At 46.6% G+C, this 21,833-nt stretch overlaps 1 protein-coding gene across 4 annotated transcripts in view; it reads left to right on the top strand.

Annotated features, from left to right (window-relative positions):
- The window catches only part of rhbdf1a (rhomboid 5 homolog 1a (Drosophila)), a 423,866-nt gene that overhangs the window by 359,623 nt on the left and 42,410 nt on the right, over positions 1-21,833 (top strand). For all 4 annotated transcript variants that reach the window (XR_015079926.1, XM_086000460.1, XM_086000461.1 and 1 more), the window contains 8 exons: positions 3,565-3,687; positions 8,147-8,301; positions 10,501-10,752; positions 14,673-14,784; positions 15,985-16,059; positions 17,458-17,619; positions 19,174-19,277; positions 21,459-21,522. Coding sequence is in view for 3 of the 4 variants with exons in the window: in XM_086000460.1 (XP_085856586.1) it covers positions 3,565-3,687; positions 8,147-8,301; positions 10,501-10,752; positions 14,673-14,784; positions 15,985-16,059; positions 17,458-17,619; positions 19,174-19,277; positions 21,459-21,522 (1,047 nt within the window). In the remaining variant the exon portion in view is untranslated. The remainder of the gene's footprint in view (positions 1-3,564; positions 3,688-8,146; positions 8,302-10,500; positions 10,753-14,672; positions 14,785-15,984; positions 16,060-17,457; positions 17,620-19,173; positions 19,278-21,458; positions 21,523-21,833) is intronic.

Genomic DNA, 21,833 nt, shown 5'->3' with positions numbered 1-21,833 from the left:
CTCCTCTAACACACAGCCCCAGGACATCGCTGCAGGAGTTCCTCAGGGCAGTGTCCTAGGCCCAACCATCTTCAGCTGCTTCATCAATGACCTTCCCTCCAACATAAGGTCAGAAATGGGGATGTTCACTGATGACTGCACAGTGTTCAGCGCCATTCACAACTCCACAGATAATGAAGCAGTCCATGCCCGCATGCAACAAGACCTGGATGATGTTCAAGCTTGGGCTGATAAGTGGCAGGTAACATTCGCGCCACAGAAGTGCCAGGCAATGATTATCTCCAACAAGCGAGAGTCTAACCACCTCCCCATGACATTCAATGGCATTACCATCGCCGAATCCCCCACTGTCAACATTCTGGGGGTCACCATTGACCAGAAACATAACTGGACCAGCCACATAAATACTGTGGCAACGAGCGCAGGTCAGAGGCGAGGTATTCTGCGGCAAGTGTCTCACCTCCTGACTCCCCAAAGCCTTTCCACCATCTACAAGGCACAAGTAAGGAGTGTGATGGAATACTCTTCACTTGCCTGGATGAGTGCAGCTCCAGCAACACTCAAGAAGCTTGACACCATCCAGGATAAAGCAGCCCGCTTGATTGGCACCCCATCCACCACCTTAAACATTCATTCCCTCCACCACCTGCGTACCGTGGCTGCAGTGTGTACAATCTACAAGATGCACTGCTGCAACTCGCCAAGGCTTCTTCGCCAGCACCTCCCAAACCCGCGACCTCTTCCACCTAGAAGGACAAGGGCAGCAGGCGCATGGGAACACCACCACCTCCAAGTTCCCCTCCAAGTCACACACCATCCTGACTTAGAAGTATATCGCCGATCCTTCATCGTCGCTGGGTCAAAATCCTGGAACTCCCTATCTAACAGCACTGTGGGAGTACCTTCACCACACGGACTGCAGCGGTTCAAGAAGGCGGCTCACCACCACCTTCTCAAGGGCAATTAGGGATGGGCAATAAATGCTGGCCCCGCCAGCGACGCCCACATCCCATAAAATATATATATTTTTAAACACCTTGCTTCCTCTCTTCTCTGCTCCATCATTGATGTTGAGCATGTTTTGAGCCAACATGACCCCGTTCTCTGGAACTCACTTCTAAAATCCTCCTGCCTTCCCTTCTCCTTCCTTGCTTTCCAAAAAGTATTTTCTCTTGTATGGCTCTTTCAGTCCTGCTCCTTAGCTATTCTGCATTTTCTTTTCCCTCCAGCTTGGTGTCCATTCCATTCGTTTGTAAAGAAAGAAAGGCTTGCATTTATATAGCGCCTTTCACGACCACCGGATGTCTCAAAGCGCTTTACAGCCAATGAAGTATATTTGAAGTGGAGTCACTGGTGAAATGTGGGAAACGCGGCAGCCAATTTGCACACAGCATGGTCCCACAAACAGCAATGGGATAATGACCAGATAACCTGTTTTTGTTATGTTGGTTGAGGGATAAATATTGGCCAGGACACCGGGGATAGCTCCCCCTGCTCTTCTTCGAAATACTGCTGTGTGATCTTTTATGTCCACTTGAGAGGGCAGATGGGGCCTTGGTTTAACGTCTCATCCGAAAGACGGCACCTCCCACAGTGCAGCACTCCCTCAGCACTGCACTGGAGTGTCAGCCTAGCTTTACATGCTCAAGTCCCTGCAGTGGGACTTGAACCCACAGCCTTCTGACTCAGAGGCAAGGGTGCTACCCACTGAGTCACAGCTGACGCCTGGGGCATGTTTCTGAAGTGAGGAGTGCAATTTGAATGCAAGTAATTGTTGTAATGATACCTGCACTCTAAATTGATTGATACTGAAATAATTTCAGCCTTTTCCATTAATTGGGATCGATAAAGATTGTAAATAATGTTAAAGAGAGATGGGTGCATAGGCTCAAATTGGAGACTTTGGGGGAAAATTCAGTTGGTAGCGCCACCCGTTAGCACCTTAAGAGGGCGCTAAGTGGGGTGCAAAGCAACTAGCGCCCGGGCGCGGTAATATCTACGACCGGACATTTTGCGGCGGCGCTAAACAATACCGCCACAATCTCCTGCGCTGGCAGATCATGATGTCAGTCGAGTGCGCAACACCCCGTTAGTGCCCCGGACCGGAAATTGTGTGGTGCCCCCTCCCTTACCGCCTGCCGCTAGCAACGACAGGTTGAGGGGAGCGTTATGCTGTCAGAAAGGGACTAGGGGAGCGCTATTTAAAGGCGACCACTTCCTGCCTTTTTTTGTCGGTGACATTTTTGCACCACGCATTCTGAGAGAGAGAGAGAGAGACTTCTGGAGAGATTCAACGCTGTGTGAAGGAGTTTTGGGTAATGAGCAGCGCTTTGCAGGTTGGATTTGATTTGCCCTTCCTTGTATCGATTTAGAAGAGACTATGGGGGCTGCACTCTGAGCTCTTCCCCTGGTTCTCTCCATTGTTCTTTCCAGCAGATTTGATGTACAGGTCTCTCCAGGCCGAGACTCAAGGCTGCAATGAACAGGATGTGGATGGAGACCAAGATCAACCCTCCCCTTTAAGATAAAATCAGAAAATGCAGGAGAAATTCAGCAGGTCAAGCAGCATCTGTGAAGAGAGAAACAGAGTTAACGTTTCAGGTCGATGACCATTCGTCAGAACTCCCCTTTAAGAACTGGCTGGTGCCAGTGTGTCTGTATTCCATTGCTGACTGACATCACATGAGCTTCGCCAGTGCTCTGAGGTAGCGCCTCGCTCCTTGGCCTTTGCGCCTTAAGACAGGTGTGAAGCGCCTGATTTAGCGTTCCAATCACCTCCAGGGGCGATAAAAGCCAAGTTTGCCATCGGAGGCGATAATTAGCACCAGGCACTAAACTTTGCGCCCGGCCGATAATTGCGCCCCAAATGGGGCGATACCGAATTTCTCCCCCAAACTTTGTGCAAACTTTCTCCGTCAGGAATCTCACCATTTAATATTAGATTTTCCTTTTTTTTCCCTGTTATTTTATACCATTTTTTGACTTGTCTTTTCATCTTTATCAAGTATCAGGACCAGTGCCAGCATTAACAAGAGTATCACTTGATCCCTACACATAACTTATGCAGTATGATATTAACTTGCATGTTAGTACCCGATTATTCCTGCAGTATAACTAAACTCATGTTACAGAGAAAAATGCTGTACTGAGCTGTCTTTTACATAATAATATGCTGTGACTGTAATTCAACTGAAATTGGAACAGGTTTGAGAGCAAGGCTCCCAATGCAAAATCCAAACAAGTCTGTTCTTGGGTGCACCAGATTAGGACATTATAGATTTATGATATATTACAAATCATTGTCCATTGCATTGTAAGTAAATCAAGAATAAGCACATAATACATGTAATCTTTTATAGAAAGTATTGATTGAGTTATTCATTTATTTGAACTTTGCCAGTAAGGATCAAATGTAAATCAATATGGTGGTCTTCACATCACTGCCGATTTGGACACATTCATATTGCCACAGGGAAATTTCTGTTTTACAGAACACTGATGCAATGCCCTTTAAGCGTGGGCTATTTGGACACGTACTCACGAGGACCCCTACCTCTTTTACAGGGGCGCTCTCTCAGGGAAAGTGCAACACGCCGGGCTCAGAGACGCAGCTTTACACCTGCCAGCTTTATGGAAGAGGACACAGTGGATTTCCCCGATGAGCTGGATACCTCGTTTTTCGCAAGGGTGAGATTACATAGCACAGTGCGCAGGATATCTTATGTACAGCAGCATATGCCACCATCATTTGGTGTTCGCTTCAATTCTGTAACAATAGAGGCTGGCCTAGAAATTGAGTTGACGCCGCGCCAGGGCTTTAGCGCCGGAAATTTAGCGCCGGCGCTAATTCCCTTGCGCGCGCCAAAAATTCAGTAGCGCCGCGCCCAGACGGCTGCCGGCGCTACTGGCGGGCGTGAGCGCCTCCCAATGGGCGCTGAGTGCCGAATTGCGGCGCTAATCCGGCGCTGCGGCACCCGATGCGGTGCGGCAGGCTGGGGAAGTGCAGGCCTCCTCCTTCAGTTAAGGAGGAGCTGCCTGCACCCGCCCGCTGTCCGTTCAAATATTGAAAAAATGAGCCCGGCACCTCGGACAAGTGCCGGGCTTGCAGGCCAGACGCATCTGTTCCGCGGGGGGGGGGGTGGAGGAGTCCGGGGAGGGAGGTGCGGCCAGGCAGCCGACGGGAAAGCGGCCGGCCGCCGCGCGACCTTAATGCGCCGGCGCAAACTCGGGGAAGACTCGGTTGCCAGAGTCTTAGTTGCGGCTGCCACGGGCGAGGCGGCCGCAACTGAATTTCGGCGCTGGGGCCCGTCGTCATGGCAACCGGGACGCTGCGCACACCGATGACGTCATCGGTGCCGGCGCAGCGCTACCGGTCTACCGCGGCGTAAGGGCCCCAGGCAATTTCGGCGCCGGCGCCAAATGCAGCGCTAGGCCCTCTAGCGCCGCAAAATCGGCGCTAAGGGCACTCAATTTCTAGGCCGCTGCATTTCCTGCAGCTGTTTTAACTAGATTGAAGAATATCCAATCTGAAGCAGTCATGGAAATTAAAACAGCAATGGCAAACCAGCAGCTGGCTGGTGGAACTACTTCAGTGCAAATTAAATGCAGGTGGGATGGAAGAAGATGTCCCACTGAGCAAATGCCCCACAATTTGTTTTTGGTGAAAGATTAAGCCACGTCGCCATCTTAATCAAAAAGCACTTTATTTTACTTGTGAAGTTTGGAAAACTTCCTGTTTTAATATTACAAGTTTTTAAATTGAACTTTGGTTTTGGTTAGGATTAGAAATGCACGGCCTGATTGGGTGGAGGATACAGATTCAATAGTAGCTTTCGAAAGGGAATTGGATAAATATTTGAAGGAGAAAAAGTTACAGGGATATGGGGAAAGAGCGGGGAGTGAGACTAACTGGATTGCTCTTCGAAAGAGCCGGCGCAGACTCGATGGACCGAATGGCCTCCTTCTGTGCTGTACTATTCTATGGTTTGATATCCTAGTCATGGAAAGTATATTCCAGATTGTTTCAAAGAATTGGAGCACATGTCGTATTTGAAATAGAATGCTAAAAGTAATAATGAAAAGATAATTCTTCATTGTTCAGTCATCTTTCAGATAGCAATGCATGGGCTGTTGTCAATTGATGAGGTCGTGCTGGGGCACTAACCCTTCAGATATGGCTGCTTCAAAACATTGAGGTGGATAATGTAGTCCTGGCACAGTACCCTAGAGACTGCCGCTTCTGAGACACTATGCATGCCTGGCACGCCCAAAAGAACTGACCTCGCAGAATAATACCAAGTCATTTCCTTTATATGTTTTTGTGGCGTTCCTGGTGCTTAGCACCTGATGTGTTTGGAGTGCCTCAGGGGCATCAGCAGTAACGGGGGGCGGTGGGGCTACTGGATGCCCATTATAGTGCTACAGGTTTTTTTAATGTATGGCACAACGTCCCCTTATATATAATTGGCCTTTGGAGCTAAATGAAGCGAGGTGTTTCAATAAAGGTTGGGCCCGCAGCAGAGAGGGCCACCCAGGAGTCAATGTGAAAATGTTTTGTCAGGCGTCTCCTTAAAGTATCCAATTGAAATGGGCACTGTGTGTCTGGAGCATTGCTCAGGCGGTGCAGCCGCTCAATGGATGGTCCCCTAAGCTGCATAAAAATGTGGGCCTTCTGCACCGTTTTTGCTCAGGCTCCCAGCACACTGCCGCAGCACGTTGGTTTGCACAGGTGCTTTAGGCTCATGGTAGGCCTGAGATCTTCGTAGCCGACTATGGGGAGCTGCCATGCCCAAAGTCAGGTGTTTAACATTGGATTATTGGTTCTGTGATCTCTCCCAGCCTGTATTGTGCATAAGGCCATGATCTCGATTTTCCCTTCCTTTATTTTTTCACATAATCGGAGACAGTATTCCACCGATGCAATACATGAGGAAAATTGTTACATTGTGCCAGTTTATTATCTTAGTTTGCCTCCTTGAAACCATTAAAAAAAAAACTCCTTAGTTTTATTTAGCAGGCTTTGTTTGCCAATGCATTCTGTCTGGACTCTAGAAGAATCATGGGATATGGAGATTGGGCAGGAAAGTGGAGTTGAGGTCGAAGATCAGCCATGATCTTATTGTATGGCGGAGCAGGCTCGAGGGGCCATATGGCTTATTCCTGCTCCTATTTCTCATGTTCTTATGTTCAACATGAATGCTAAGACTTGGGGATGGAGTTTATTTTCTGTGTTAAGTTCTTCGGTAAAGACGTGTCTCATACTGTTATCAAGCCGTTCCAGCGACAGAGTGTGCCAATGTTGCCTGCATTGTCTCCTGGCCTGATGTACTGCCATGCAACTCATGGGTTGCCACAAACTTTAGCAGAGAGGGCTCATTGTGAATGTTGGCAATGCTGCAAGGTTTTCTGATGAAAGGGTGGTGTTGGTTAAATCTCCACGCTTCAGTGCTTCATGTTAATGAATGGAAAATGAGTCGAGTCACCAGAAATCCCAATGTGCACTCCCGATGCGCCAGGAATTCTAAACATGAACTTTTAGCCCGTAGAGCCCCTGGGCTGTTGTGGATTTGTCCGTGGCATTTCACATTCAGACTGCGTATGACAAAAGCCTTGTGCCTCCTACAAAACGAGGACACACTTAACTCTGAATGTGACGGGGGAAAAATAGGACGTGTCCCAAGAGCATTCTTCATTTAAGGTTGACAGCCTGGTCTCCTTTGTTGCCTCCTCTATCAAAGCCTAAGAAAGGAATCCCAGAATAAGGCCTACGTGTAGCATGGTCAGAGGAAATCAAGTTTGTGACAAGGCTGCTGCAAGGGGGAAAGCACGATGGGACGGTGTCTATGATTCCCTCTATAACTCAAGTGTCCCCGTCCCCGCCATCACTCCCCCAGTATTGACACCATTTCTCAGGCTCTTCAGTCTCTTGGGTAAACTCACCAGAAGGCACATGAGCAACGTAGGAGAAATCTTTCCCACAAGAGTTTTCCTTTCTTTTCCTCCCCAGTACTCCAGCTATGTTGGCAAAGTAAGTCTTCAGTCTGAAGCCAGGGTATGCCTGTCCCATTGTGACTGTGATTCAAACTCCGGCCTCCTAGTTGAAGCCCACTACACTATCCAGAGTGTGTTTTATTTTTCATTGTACAATATCCATTTTAAAAGGTCAAATTGCTGCAATGTGGTTGTGTACCGACTCATACCATTTACAGAAAGATGAGCACTCTCTTGAGAACAGGCATGTGAAAAGTACAGCGAAGCAATAGTCAATAGCTTCTTTTAATAAGCTACTAAAAGAGTGCTCTAGCCCTGCTGTGGAAATGCTGAATCTCAGCGTATTGTAGATTTTTCCAATGTTCTGCCCCAGGACAGCCACTGTAAGCTGCTAGGGAGTCAGCATGTGAAAATATCAGCTTCCTTACAGAACAACAGGTGGCCTTGTACCGCCAAATGCTGAATACTGATTGGCTGGTGTGGATAGCATGATTTAAGGTGAATCCCATTGCCATGAATCTGATGATGTCACTATTTGATGCACTGAATAAACAAAAGAGAAAATCCAAAGAATGTAATGTTTTTAAACTGAAGAAGCTCCCAACTACTTGCTGAATTTTCAGCATTCTTTGGTTAATTATTACTATTACTAGCAGATATAGAAAATTCACCAAAGATTTACAACTTAAGAGGTTTTTTTTTAGTCCTCAGAGTTTTCATTAACACCCTACAGGACTGCAAGTGGTACAGTTCAAGATTTCTCAACGTTTTGGAGATTGCTTTACCAGAATTATTCTACTGACATGTTTATCAGAATGGTTAAGCCTTAAATGAACTGTTTATTGAGAATACAAGCTGGTTAGCACCTGGAAACGATACCACTGTACAATATCAAGCCTCATAATTCACAGGCTCCACAGGCTTCTGTTCACTTTGCTAGATTAGCTTTGAAATGTCTCCATCTAGTGGCCATTGTGCAAGCATGAGCAATGTCCTATTAATAATGGCAGAAAAAAATATGCTGGTACACTGCTCATGTATGTAATCCATATTTAATTATCATAATACTGGTATTATGATGTGATAACTAACAGAATCTAATGGTCTTAAATTTGCTGAGATTTTTCTCTTTGAATTTGTTATTTCTTTTGGCCAGGAAGGAGCCCTACATGAAGAGATGTCCACCTACCCTGATGAGGTATTTGAACCTGCAGAAGCTGTGAAGGAGACAGAGGCCAACTCTCTCGATCAGACTGATCTGACCGGCAGTGCTTTGGACAAAAGTGAACTTGAAAAAAGTCATTTAATGCTGTAAGTTGTAGGTTTTCCACCAGTAGAAGGAAAGAATGATCCCAACAATCGAAATTCTGCAGAGATTAGCTTGTTGATGATAAAACACAAATCCACTTTTCGTTCCAGTTAATTATCGTTGCATCAAGACTTAATGTAGATCAGTTCACAAGTGAAATTGTTATGTGGGTGTAATGAACTCGATTCATCTTTGATTGGCTGAAGCGAGGTACTGACTGCAAACAGCACTAAGTGGGGCTGTGCTGTCCCAGTGTACATATTTATATATTCAGCAGATTTATGTTTTCCATCTACCCAATCAGGTGACATTTGATTTTCCTTCCAAAATATGAGTAGAAAACATCGCACAATATGGTTAAAAGGATTAAATTCCACCCCCCCCCCCCCCCCCCCACCATCAAAAAATCACCTTGAAAGATATGGGCCTAGAAATTCAGTGGCCTGCGCCACCTGTTAGCGCCCTAAGAGGGCACTTAGTGGGTTTTGCGCCACTGGCCACGCCTCCCGCTAAATTTAGTGGGACGCTAATGGCGGCGCGAGCCATTAGCGCTGCGCCGCTACCGATGACGTCATTGGTGTGTGCAGCGCCCTGCTACCGCCCCGATCGCGAAATTTAGTAGTGCCCCCTGCTTTAACGCCGGTCGCAACTTACGACCCGTTCAGGGGTGCCTACCTGCGGCGGTAGAGGTGCTGAGGTGCGGGGCGGCCATTTTTTTTGCTGGCTGCCTGCCAGCACCTCTCCGCACCGCCGTCCCCGGCCTCCTGAGCGCCCCCCCCCCCCCCCGCGGAGTGCCGGCTGTGTCCCAAGAGCCCGGCACTTCTCCTTGGTGCCGGGCTCTTTTGCCGGCACTTGCGCTCTTTGAGCGCGCTGCAGCAGGCCCCTCCCCTTTAAGAAGGGGAGGAAGTCCTGCAGTACCGCAGCGCGTCGCTGCGGCACGTTGCGCTGCGATTTTCAGTTGCAGCGCCCCAAGAGGGATGCGGGGCACCTCGAGTAGCGCCGCGCTTCCGCCTGGGGCGCTGAAACTGAATTTGCGGCGCGCGGCCGCGACTCCTTCCGGGGCGGTACTTCCGGCGCCCTGACGAGGCTGGCACCCCATTTAAGCCATGATATCTTTATAAATTCTTTCTGTAAGGTGAGCCCTTGGGCATGGTTGGCCAGCTTCACTTCCCCCATGTTCCCAAAGTTTCTACTCTCCAGGCCACCCGGCAGGTAAAGCGAGGCAGGAAGGGTCAGATCCATGAGGTAAGTGCCTTTACTGCACTGCTTATGGGCCAGGAGGAGCATGCGTGTTTCATCCAGGTCTAACAAGCTTACTTTCACGCGATCGAACTCCCGAGATTGGTCGACCCCCATTCCACCCCTCCCGCCCCCCCCGGCGATGTTTGATTCAAACCACCCCCCACGTTGTCCGAATCCTGCCCCACAATGTCAGACATGCCTGACATCTGCTCTCCGGCTGATTTCCAGCCCGACAGACGGACAGCCTTTTTGGCTGGCTGTCGGGCGGGGGGAGCGTGTTGAAAATTTTAAAAGACATCGTGCCGTTAAATTCGGGATGTGTGGGAAACCCTCCTCCCACTGCGCCCACCCCACCCCCTTTCTCTTCCCGGCTCTGAGTAAATATCGGGGCTTGTGTTCATAGGCAGAAATGAAGGCTTACCAGACCATCCCAGGACCAGAGATTTCCCAATACAATGGGTGTGATGTGTTTACCAATTACAGGGACAAGTTAACAAATTGCTTATTGTTTACAGTCTTTGGGAAGACAATGTCAAAGCCTTGCTCATTAGCATTTTAACCACTTTTTGTCTTAATTGTCTTTTTATTAAAACTTCTGATTACAATTTGTTTTAAGTACGACCCTTAAAGTGTTTTTTTTTCAAATTCTTTCTGTGGAAAAATAGTCAAAAGGCCTAAACATGTCAGTGGCACTCAGGAAGTGGTAAAAGCATACTTTCGTTAGGAATCTACTTACATTACAGTTGGTGTGGAGATGCCGGAGCTGGACTGGGGTGGACAAATGTAAGAAGTCACACAACACCAGGTTATAGTCCAACAGTTTTATTTGAAATCACAAGCTTTCAGAGCGCTGCTCCTTCGTTAGAGTTGATAAGGGTAGTTGACTGTATTCGTTATTAAAGCCTGTTTAATTACAGTAACCCCGACAAATGTAATCATTCATTTTTTTTTTCCTTCAGCCCATTGGAACGGGGTTGGCGGAAACAAAAAGAAGGAGCTCCCCCTCAGCCCAAGGTGCGTTTACGGCAGGAGGTGGTCAGTGTGAATGCACAGAGGAGAGGCCAGCGCATTGCTATACCTGTAAAGAAACTACTCGCCAAGGAAAAGAGACCCTATGGATTGGGAATGGTGGGAAAGCTAACAAATCGAACATATCGCAAGCGGATAGACAGCTATGTGAAAAATCAAATAGATAATATGGATGATCACCGGTAAGAGGACCAGTCCGATTTGAATCTGTAGATTATTTAATATCAGTTATCATTGCACCTCGCTATATGCTGATAGTGACTATCAGTGCTACATGGGGTTCACTTTATTCCAAGGGTGCTGAGATGTTTTTGACAATGGAATGTTACCCGTAGACCCTCCTGAGCTCCCACCTCAGTGTTACATATGAAGGGCACCTTCCTGGACATTCTTAGTTCTTTTTCTGTAGATCAGAGGTTAGCTCGGAAAGTGGCATTTCTTGTTTGTTGCACTTATATTCTCCTTTTCCATTCTCTTCTCTTGAAGGCAATGACTCCTTCTGGGGTATGGTTCCACAGGCACTGGATTCCCTCTACAACCTTGCCCAGGAGGCTGTTTTTCATGTGCGATTGCCAGCAGATCATTCAAACATTGCAGCCCAGCATGATTCCCGTCCTCACCCAATGGCCACACACTGCACTTCCAGCAGGGATTGCTGGATAGGGACGGGAACCCTAACCAAACTCCCAAACTTACCTCAGGAGTGCGGCGGGCGGTTGTAGCACTTCACCTTGCTCTGGCAGAGATCAATTATCTTGGTCCAGACCGGGGATCAAATCTGGGACCTGCCTAGTCTGTATGGCTCCACTGTTCACTGCCTAAACCAGCTGACTTATTGGTAAAGCGCACCGGGCAGGAGTTTCCGCTCTGTGGCACTGGGGTTGTTTTCAGCACAATTCGTCCAAAATCGGCCAAACCAGCACAAAAGATCTGGGAATCACAAGCGCAAGTTATATCCAACGCAAATCAAGTCTCCACGATCTTCTGCGCTGGTTTAAAAAACATTGCGCTGGAAGCCGGCCCCACCCACAAAATTGGCCACACCCCCAGATCAAATTAATCGCCATGGCAAATTTCCGCTAATTGCGCCCGTTTGCGGGCCTTTGAGGAGGCTGTTAAAATTAAGCTTTTTCATTTAGGTGCAAGGATACTAATAGGTACGTTTTTAAAAGCTTTTAAATATTTTTCTGTCATTTATTAAGAACCTGACTACTGTACATCAATATAACAGTAAATGGTCTGTATAGATTTTAAAGTCATTTTCAGTGATTTAAAATCGGGTTATTCACAGGTGGGGGACTAGACAGCGCTCCTTGTGAGCCAGGAGGAGCAAGAATGCCCCCCCCCCCCCCCCCCCCGGCTCCTCAAGAAAGCCTTTGGCCTCTCCTCTGCCGATCGCGGCCTCTCTCTCCCCACCGCCCCCCACCCCCCCCCCCCCCAGTTGTGATTACAGACGCCCTCCCCGCCTCCGGCCTTTCTCCCTCCTGCGATGGCCCCCAAACTCCGATTTCTCGCTCTCCCTCGATTGCTGAGGAGTGTCCCCGGCTGCGGCCTCCTGCCACTGCTTTTCCCACCCAGCAGCCTGTCAATTTGGCTGGCCATCGGGCAGGAAACGGAAGCAAAACATTATAATGATTTCCTGCCGTTAAATTCGGCAGAACCTCCGCGTGCCTGGCCTTGTCGGATTTTTCCCCCTGCTGCCACGCACCCTCGCAGCCCCCACCCCGCACCCTCCCTGCCTCCCCAATCTACCTGTCGCAGATGAATCTGTCCTTGACAGCATTGGTAGCAGTGACCACTGCACTGTCCTTGTGGAGATGAAATCTCGTCTTCACACAGAGGACACCCTCCATCGTGTTGTGTGGCACTACCATCAGCAGCAGCAGAATTGTATTCCACCATAATCTTTAACCTCATGGCCCGGCATATCCCATCTCTCTACCATTAGCATCAAGCCAGGGGACCAACCCTGGTTCAGTAAGGAGTGCAGAAGAGCATGCCAGGAGCAGCACCAGGCGCACCTAAAAATGAAGTGCCAACCTGGGGAAGCTGCAACACAGGACTACATGCATGCTAAACAGCGGAAGCAGCATGCTATAGACAGGGCTAAGCGATCCCACAATCAACGGACCAGATCAAAGCAGTCCTGCCACATCCAGTCGTGAATGGTGGTGGACAATTAAACAACTAACGGGAGGAGGAGGCTCCATGAATATCCCCATCCTCACTGATGGCGGAGCCCAGCTCGGAAGTTCAAAAGACAAGGCTGAAATGTTTGCAACCATCTTCGGCTAGAAGTGGCAAGTGGATGATCCATATTGGCCTCCTCTTGAGGACCCCACCATCACAGAAGCCAGTCTTCAGCCAATTTGATTCACTCCACGTGATATCAAGAAATGGCTGAGCGCACTGGATACAGCAAAGGCTCTGGGCCCTGACAACATCCCGGCTGTCGTGCTGAAGACTTGTGCTTCAGAACAAGCCGCGCCTCTAGCCAAGCTGTCCCAGTACAGCTACAACACTGGCATCTACCTGACAATGTGGAAAACTGCCCAGGTATGTCCTGTCCACAAAAAGCAGGACAAATCCAATCCGGCCAATTACCACCCCATAACTCTACTCTCAATCATCAGCAAAGTGATAGCACTGTCAACGACACCTTCCATCAAGCGGCACTTACTCACCAATAATCTGCTCACTGATGCTCAGTTTGGGTTCTGCCAGGACCACTCAGCTCCAGACCTCATTACAGCCTTGGTCCAAACATGGATGAAAGAGCTGAATTCCAGAGGTGAGGGAAGAGTGACTGCCCTTGACATCAAGGCAGCATTTAACCGAGTGTGGCATGAAGGAGCCCCATTAAAATAAAATCAATGGGAATCGGGGAAAATTCTCCACTGGCTGGAGACATGCCTAGCACAAAAGAAGATGGTTGTAGTTGTTGGAGGTCAATCATCACAGCCCCAGGACATCGCTGCAGGAGTTCTTCAGGGCAGTGTCCTGGGCCCAACCATCTTCAGCTGCTTCATCAATGACCTTCCCTCCATCATCAGTTCAGAAATGGGGATGTTCGCTGATGATTGCATAGTGTTCAGTTCCATTTGCAACTCCTCAGATAATGAAGCAATCCATGCCCAAATGCAGCAAGACCTGGATGAAATTCAGGCTTGGTCTGATAAGTAACAAGTAACACTCGCGCCACACAAGTGCCAGGCAATGACTATCTCCAACAAGCGAGAATCTAACCCATTGCCCCTTGACATTCAACAGCATTACCATCGCCAAATCCCCCACCATCAACATCCGGTGGGGTCACCAGTGACACAAACTTAACTGGACCAGCCACATAAATACTGTGGCAACAAGAGCAGGTCAGAGACTAGGTATTCTGTGGTGTGTCTCACCTCCTGACTCCCCAGAGCCTTTCCACCATCTACAAGGCACAAGTAAGGAGTGTGATGGAATACTCTCCACTTGCCTGGATGAGTGCAGCTCCAACAGCACTCGAGAAGCTCGACACCACCCAGGACAAAGCAGCCCACTTGATCGGCACCCCATCCACCACCTTAAACATTCACTCCCTCCACCATCAGCGCACTGTGGCTGCAGTGTGTACCATCTACAAGATGCACTGCAGCAGCTCGCCAAGCCTTCTTCAGCAGTACCTCCCAAACCCATGACCTCTTCCACCTAGAAGGACAAGGGCAGCAGGCGCATGGGAACACCATTAACCTGCAAGTTCCCCTCCAAGTTACACACCACCCTGACTTAGAAGTATATCACCGTTCCTTCATCATCGCTGGGCCAAAATCCTGGAATTCCCTCCCTAACAGCGCTGTGGGAGTACCTTCACCACACGGACTGCAGCGGTTCAAGAAGGCAGCTCACCACCACCTTCTCAAGGGCAATTAGATATGGGCAATAAATGCTGGCCTTACCAGCAACGCCCACATCCCAGGAACGAATAATAAAAAAATATATCATGGACATGGTTCAATTTGATGAGAAGCCTACTATTACATTCGCTATAATGTTAAATGTTCAAACAGTTACTTCAAAACAAGTTGTTTGATCACTGACAGTTGCTCCCTTTTTCTTTCAGGCCATTTTTCACATACTGGATTACATTTGTGCATATATTGATCACTATTCTAGCAGTGTGTATCTATGGAATTGCTCCAATAGGATTTTCTCAACATGAAACTGTAGATTCAGTAAGTAATAGATCAATAACAAAGAAATCCTTTTATATCCCCAGCACCAGGCAAGAATTCCCATGGGCCATTTGTTTTATGGAACCACAACATGGCTTCTATTTGAACTCTGTAAGAATTAGTTCAGACCTCTGAAGTAATTTAACTTTAGTCTGTAAACTACAGAAGTATCTTGTTATGCTTCTATTATCTGGACTATTTAATACTCATCTCCGATCTGACAATCTTTTGTGTTTTTCTTTATTGTTTGTTGGAATGTTTTTTTTACAAACAAAGTACTCCTGTGTTTTTAATGGGACATTTCATTGACCATGATATCAAGAAATGTTTTTTTGCATATCCAGCTTCTATGAACCTAGTCAAACAAAATTAAGTAACCGGTCACAGCAAATTGCATACAGAAAGTTAATGGGTGTATTTTCCGCTGCTCAGTTAGCCTTAGCAAAACCATTTTTACACACGTGTCTACTTTTCCATTAAAATTAGTGCCTTTGAATTCTTTGTCTGTTCCCTTCAGCATTCTACAGTCTGCCTGAAAGGGACTTTTAACGTTTCCCTCCAATTTAGATGGAGGGCTGGATAGTCCTCCACTACAATGCCTGAAGCTGGATGATTTAGCAGCATAAAATCAAGAAAGGTGGAGCGTTGACAAATCCGCGGCCCGGCTTTGAAGAAGACCGACCCCCCCCACCCCCCCGTCACTGCCCCGCCATGTGTAAATGGTGATGGGGAGATGGGGCCTGGAAATCCGCCCGATTTCACTACAGTCCACCAATCCTGCTGCTGAACCCAAGGACCACCAGGAGAGAGGTGGCGGTAGACCGTGTGGTAGCAGCAGAAGGCCCACTGAAGCCTTCATTTTAGGCCTCGGTTCAGTCCAAGGTCTAAAAGGAAACTTACAAGGAGATCTTCAGGGTTCTTCTGCCCCCTTAAATTTGGTCAACTCCTCTTCCGGTGCGATACTGCAGCACCATCACATCTTCCTCCCTCTCGGTGGTGGAAAATGGGTCTGGGTGGCAGACAAAGGTCTCTCCTCCACCCGCCTCTGATGTAGAGCCCACCCCAGAGGACAATCCATGCTTTTAGCTACATATTGTTTTGTTGTTGATTCCTTTCTTCTCATTCTGGCACTAGATTGATTTTGCTTCGCATTTATTATTCACATCTCATAGATTTAATCATTTTCATTTGCTTTCCCAGATTTTAAGAAATAAAGGTGTCTATGAAAATGTTAAATTTGTGCAGCAAGAAAATTTCTGGATTGGACCAAACTCTGTAAGTGAGTTTGAATTCTGTTTAGAAGCTTTTAATTTAACTTCTGTAAGGATTGTTGCAATCACAACAGTAGTTGATCTATGGAGAAATTAACTCTTGAATTAATGTAGCATTTAGTTTTTGTTTAGAGTTCAGTGTATCGACATTACATATTGTGATTTCTGTGCCTGAATTTCTATAACTGGGAAAAGACAATGGCCTAGAAACACGGCCATTTTTCGGGGGCTAAAGGCCTTCTAAGCCTCCATTATGGCGGATGGGAAGCACATGCTTATTACAAGCTTTAGTGCGCTGCTTGCCATATTAGTAAAGGCCAGAAAATCGGGCGTACAGTTCCCTTGCTTGAAACCAGCCTTAAGCCCTTTACATATGCAAATGAGGGGCCTAACGTCTGATTAAGGCCCCCACTGCAAGGTTAGGTTTGCCCTGAGGTAGCCAGGGCCGGCTGTACTCAGGAAAACCAGGTCTACCTGCGGCCTAATAGGTGGTCCTTAAAGTGACCACTGCAGGCCACAGCCAACAATGTAAGTTTTAGAAATATCCTTACCTGAATGTGGAGCTGGGAGGAGCAAGCATGCTCCAGTCATGTTCTGCCCTTTCAAGAAGGAGCTTCTTAAAAGTGAACTGTTGAATTTTGATTGCTGCAGCCAAAATTGTGAAAATGGGTACATCATTTAGTGCTCCTCTATCCCTGATTTTTTTTCGGAGGCCAAAGAAGATGAACAATGGCATTCCATTATCAGCCTGCAAGGCTTAAGCAAAAGTAGAGACCTCATTTCAAATGGTCTTGCTCTTTAAACAATGCTGGATATCCCACCTTTGAATCGGCAAACTGCCTGTGAGAGATGAATTAATGCTCTGTGAGTTTGCTTCGAAATGAAATTAGGTGCAGCCCTGGGCAATAAGTTTGGGCTCAAACATGCATCAGTCAGCACAAAACCTGGAGCACAGCATTCCCCCACCATCCACGACCATCACCATGAACCCCCGACCCCTCCCCAGTCTTTCCTAACAGTCCATCCCCTTTACAGTAAGCATTAGTGTTGTTGTCTTTCCCAGTACCCTAACCACCAGGTGAGGGGTAGCAAAGAGAACTGAACACAGTTATCAAAGCGTGGTTTGACCACTGAATTGTAAAGCATTAACCTGACCACTGAAGGTTAGTATACTTCTGTCCAGGAAGCAGTTCCAAGTTGCAGTGTGAGCTTACATACATTGGAGAGCTCATGTGATGCTGTACTTCTTCCTCCCATGGTGGCTGGTATATCTCTGTGATCTCGATTTCCATGCTGGTATTACTGTGCCTTTCATAGCTGTTCTCTCTTTACCGAATTCATGATTAGTCTGTGCTCTTTCTTGATTTTTGCCATTATTGTGATCGTGTTGTTATTGTTGCAGGAGGCCTTAATCCACCTTGGAGCAAAGTTCTCTCCTTGTATGAGGCAAGACCTGCAAGTGCATGATTTAATTACACAAAAAAGACAAGAGGAAAATAAATCTGCTTGCTGTGTACGAAACGACAAGTCAGGGTGCGTTCAAACCTCAGAGAAAGAGTGCTCGGTAGGTAAATGTTTTCCAGAAAAATGTTTAAAGCACAAGGGTAAGAAGAGATACTGCCACTTTCTGCTGGTTAATGCACTATTTAGGTTCTTTCTGAAGAGGCCGATTTCAATGCTGCTGGTGAAAGTTAAAGGAAGATCTACAAATATCAAATTTGACAGCCCCAGGTCTGAGCCTCACTGAGTGAATGGAACTCTGAAAGTAATTTCCTACACGCACAGTATATCCATGTCAATCCCAAACAAAGTTCACTCTGCAATTGCTGTTGAAGAGAGTACAGTATGTAGGAATGTTAAACTGGTACAGTGGGGCTGCTCTGGGAAGGTTAGGATTGCTGTAGCGTGAAGTCACCATGACAACTTGCCATGTACACATACAGTGTGACATGAATCAACTGAGCGGCCTGCAGGTGGCGCTGTCCAGGGAGAGTATAAATATGAGCCCAGCTTGCGCAGGACATTCTTAACAGGAACTAGTGAAGGACACAACTAGACCTCCATGTTGTAAAACAGTTGATTAAAGCTTTGTTTAACGCTTCGCCCAAGTGCCTAGTAGTTTTCTTACATCACAGTGTACATATTCATCCATTGAAGAAATTACTCTCACGTCCATAAATCATACTGAATAATACTGTGAATGGCTGCCTGTTTTTTTTCTCTCTAGAACTTGATTTTATGGGGAAAACATTATGTGATAATAAACTTGTTTATTTAGGTGCAATAATCTTTATTCCAGTCTGTTAATGAGCTGTAAGTGGTGTTGTCCCAGCAATACGATTCCCTTAAGTAGGGGAAGGGGAGATGGCGCAATCACTTTGCTCATGTATACCCTGAGCAACTGTTCACATTGGAGTTATCAGGAATACCTGTCCTCTCCGGCAAAGGGGGGCTGTATAACACAGGTGAACAGTACACTTACAAATTGCCATTATTGTTCAGGATGTTCAGTCTGGTCAGGATGGTGTATCCAGAGTGACAAGTACCCACATAATGCAGCTAGATGATCCTTTACTACCATATAATGGGGGAGAGAGAGAAAATTATTTTTCAGAAACATGTGTGTTTTTTCCAAGTTGATACTTCATTTATGATTTTTAACTATTTAAGTGGCTGCACAATCATTTTCAAACTGTTTTCAGTGCTATTACTGTAATAAGGATTTGACTTGTTGTGAGAGAGTGCCCCGAGCTCCATGTCATAGGATTGTGCCCAAGTTGGGGTCTCAAGGACTTTCAGAAAAGTGAAAAGAAACATAGGCTGGGAATTTCCTCGGAGTTGCTTCTGTTCCACCACCGTACCTTCACTGGAAGTACGCCGGAAACCCCATTTACGCAGGTAACTGGGGGCTTCGGCTGCACCTTAGGCAGTGGCGGAGGGGTAGCAGCTCCAAGGAAATTCCCAGCCATAGGTTTTAGCGCCAAAAGTTGTCAGTTTTGGTGGGGCTGTTTCTGAAATCGATCCAATCAAATCATGGAAAGGGAGCACCCTGCCTATCTCAACCGTGCTTTTGAATGTTACAAAACAAATGTCTAACAGAATATAATGTTTCTTCCAGTCAACTCTTGCTGTTTGGGTAAAGTGGCCACATCACAATAGTGCTCCATCACTGGCTGACAAAAGCATCCGGCAGTGTGGCTCAGTGTGCCATCAGGATCCTAGGTAATTATGTCAAGTATTATTAACCACAGGAAAGATAATTGCTCTAAAATTAATTCTGTCTCAACTGTAACCTCCTTATAGAGGTTAAATCTCTCTGAATAATAAAGTCAGTGTATAACTAAGCCATATAGACCAAAAGGTATCGGGTTTGATAGAAACATAGAAGATAGGAGCAGGAATAGGCCATTCGGCCCCTCGAGCCTGTTCCGCCATTTAATGAGATCATGGCTGATCATCCAAATTCAGTACCCTGTCCCTGCTTTCACCCCATATCCTTTGATCCCTTTAGCCTTAAGAAGTATATCTAACTCCTTCTTGAATATATTTAATGAATTGGCCTCAACTGCCTTCTGTGGTATTGAATTAGCTGATCAGAGCCAGGTAACAGTTGGGGCAATACAATTGATCTCAGCACATTTTGGCAAGGGAGGGGAAGGCAACTAAGGTTTGTGCTCCAGATCACTATCCAGTGACAGCTGCTGGGTATCACCGATCTGAGGACATAGGGTGAGGACAGTGCCCAGCTTAGGTGTGATACCTCCCCTCTCAATATCCAGGCTCTCACTTGGATGGAGGACACCTGCGGAATTGTATCTCACTATGATCAGTAGAGGAAGAAATAAGTTAAGAAACAATTGTAAAACTCAAACTTATGAGAAAAAGCGGTTTTATTATCAATGCTAAAATTTCACATCACAATTTCAGAAAGTAAAATGAGATTACTTTAGATTTTGTACAGATGGCCCTGAATTTTCTTGGGATGTGATCCTGGCAGTTATGCTCGGATTGCACTCACTGGTGCCTTCCAACGCTGACCGTGCTGAAATTTGGAGGGTGGTGGGGGGCGGGTGAGCGGGGGGTGGTCAGTGGAAAGACACCTTGTTTGCACAGACCAAGCAGGCACTAGCACCACTATGGGTACATCTCTGCCGCCAGCCCCTTGCACTCGAAGCACCAGTGCTGACCCACCATTATGGCGAGCCTGACAGTTGCCCGTGGCCATATCTTCCTCAATCCCCTATGTACAGAGTGAATTTTTTTTTTTTTTTTTTTTAAATAAGTGTTCCATTTCTTTGGAGGTGTAGGCAGCTTCCCTGGTTTACATCACACTAGGGGAGCCCGCTTTCACCCAGCTAGAGGCTGGTAAGCCTCAAATCACTCGGCATACCAGGCTCCAGAGATGCACTAAATTCCAAGCCAGGCAAGCGGAAACTCCTGGTGTAGGGAGCCCCTAACCCCAACCCTGCTCCTCTGACAATATTTGCCATCTAAAGGAGGTTCTACCCTTTTACAAGGCAAATCAGAAACTCCTGGAAATGGTGGAGAACCAGCACAACCGGGTCTCCGATGGCTTCCACTGGGCTCCCACCCGAGGTAGCAGCAGGATATCAGCAGAACCCTTGAGGAATTTTGGTCCCAATACATTTAACCATGCACATTTTCTAAAACTTCCAATTTTGTTTTCTTTCCAATTACCCTGTCCAATTGTAGCTTGCTTCTCAAAAGTGTTAAGAGTGTCACCACTTGTAACTCAAAAATGTCCTTTGGACTGAGCTCTATTTTGGAAAAAAAAATGCGCTCCAATGTTCCAAGGAGTTTGTAGCAGACATTGAAAAGAATGGGCTCAAAATGTCCCCTAAAACTATTGCAGCTGCTCTGTGGTTCACATCACATAATAGCAATAGATCCCTTCGTGAATCTGAGCACCTGTCAGAATGAACTGAAAGCAGTGGGATCCCTGAGGATAAATCACTGCCCTTGTTTGAATTGCCTTCCAGTCACCCCACTGTCTCAAACAATAATTAATGTCTGTAAATTACTACAACTTGTTTAAAAATAATGCCAATTTCCAGTAAAGATATTTTATTTCTTTGAAATGGGGATGTAACAACTTTTGACAATTATGCCCCTTGTTCTTCTCGATGCAGAGTTTAATGGAGGGAAGGTCACGGGTGGGGCTGGGCGAGGGGCCGAGGGTGGCTTGTCTGAATTCCCCATATACAGTCCCACCATATGTAGCGTTGCACTGGGAGCATTGAAGATGAAAATTTGCCTCATAATTTATTTAAATGTCAGTTTGCTACTGTAGCAAGGGAAATAATAAAACCCAAATATTAGTATTCTTACAGTGTAATTTATATTCTTTAAAGCTCTTGCTCCCCTGCTCTACCTTTTCTTCAGGTTTTGTGTTGAACCTGGCTCTGTTCCTCCTCATGAATGGCCTGATGACATCACCAAATGGCCGGTAAGGCCTCGCATTAACATTTCCCCATAGATGTACTGTAACTGTTGTTTTTTCAGTGTACTAATTTTCCTCTTAACTGTGATATTGCTACTGGGCTGCAGTTGGTTTTTTTTCATTTCAATATAGTGCTTCAACACTATGATTAGATGTTAATAACAGGTATTGAGAAGTATATGTAGGAGATATCGGCATGATTTTAGAACTTTATTTTGGGGTGAGCGCTGGTAATGCACAAAATATTTGCTGTGAAGATGCAACATACCATAAGGTGGTTAAAAAGGCATACAGAATGCTTGCCTTTATTAGCCGTG

The sequence above is a fragment of the Somniosus microcephalus genome, chromosome 11 (assembly GCF_052327205.1).
Source record: "Somniosus microcephalus isolate GS21.2 chromosome 11, FLI_Smic_1.0, whole genome shotgun sequence".
Lineage (NCBI taxonomy): Eukaryota > Metazoa > Chordata > Chondrichthyes > Squaliformes > Somniosidae > Somniosus > Somniosus microcephalus.
The sequence above is the reverse complement of the archived record's forward strand: the minus strand, read 5'-3'. Positions and strand labels throughout refer to the sequence as shown.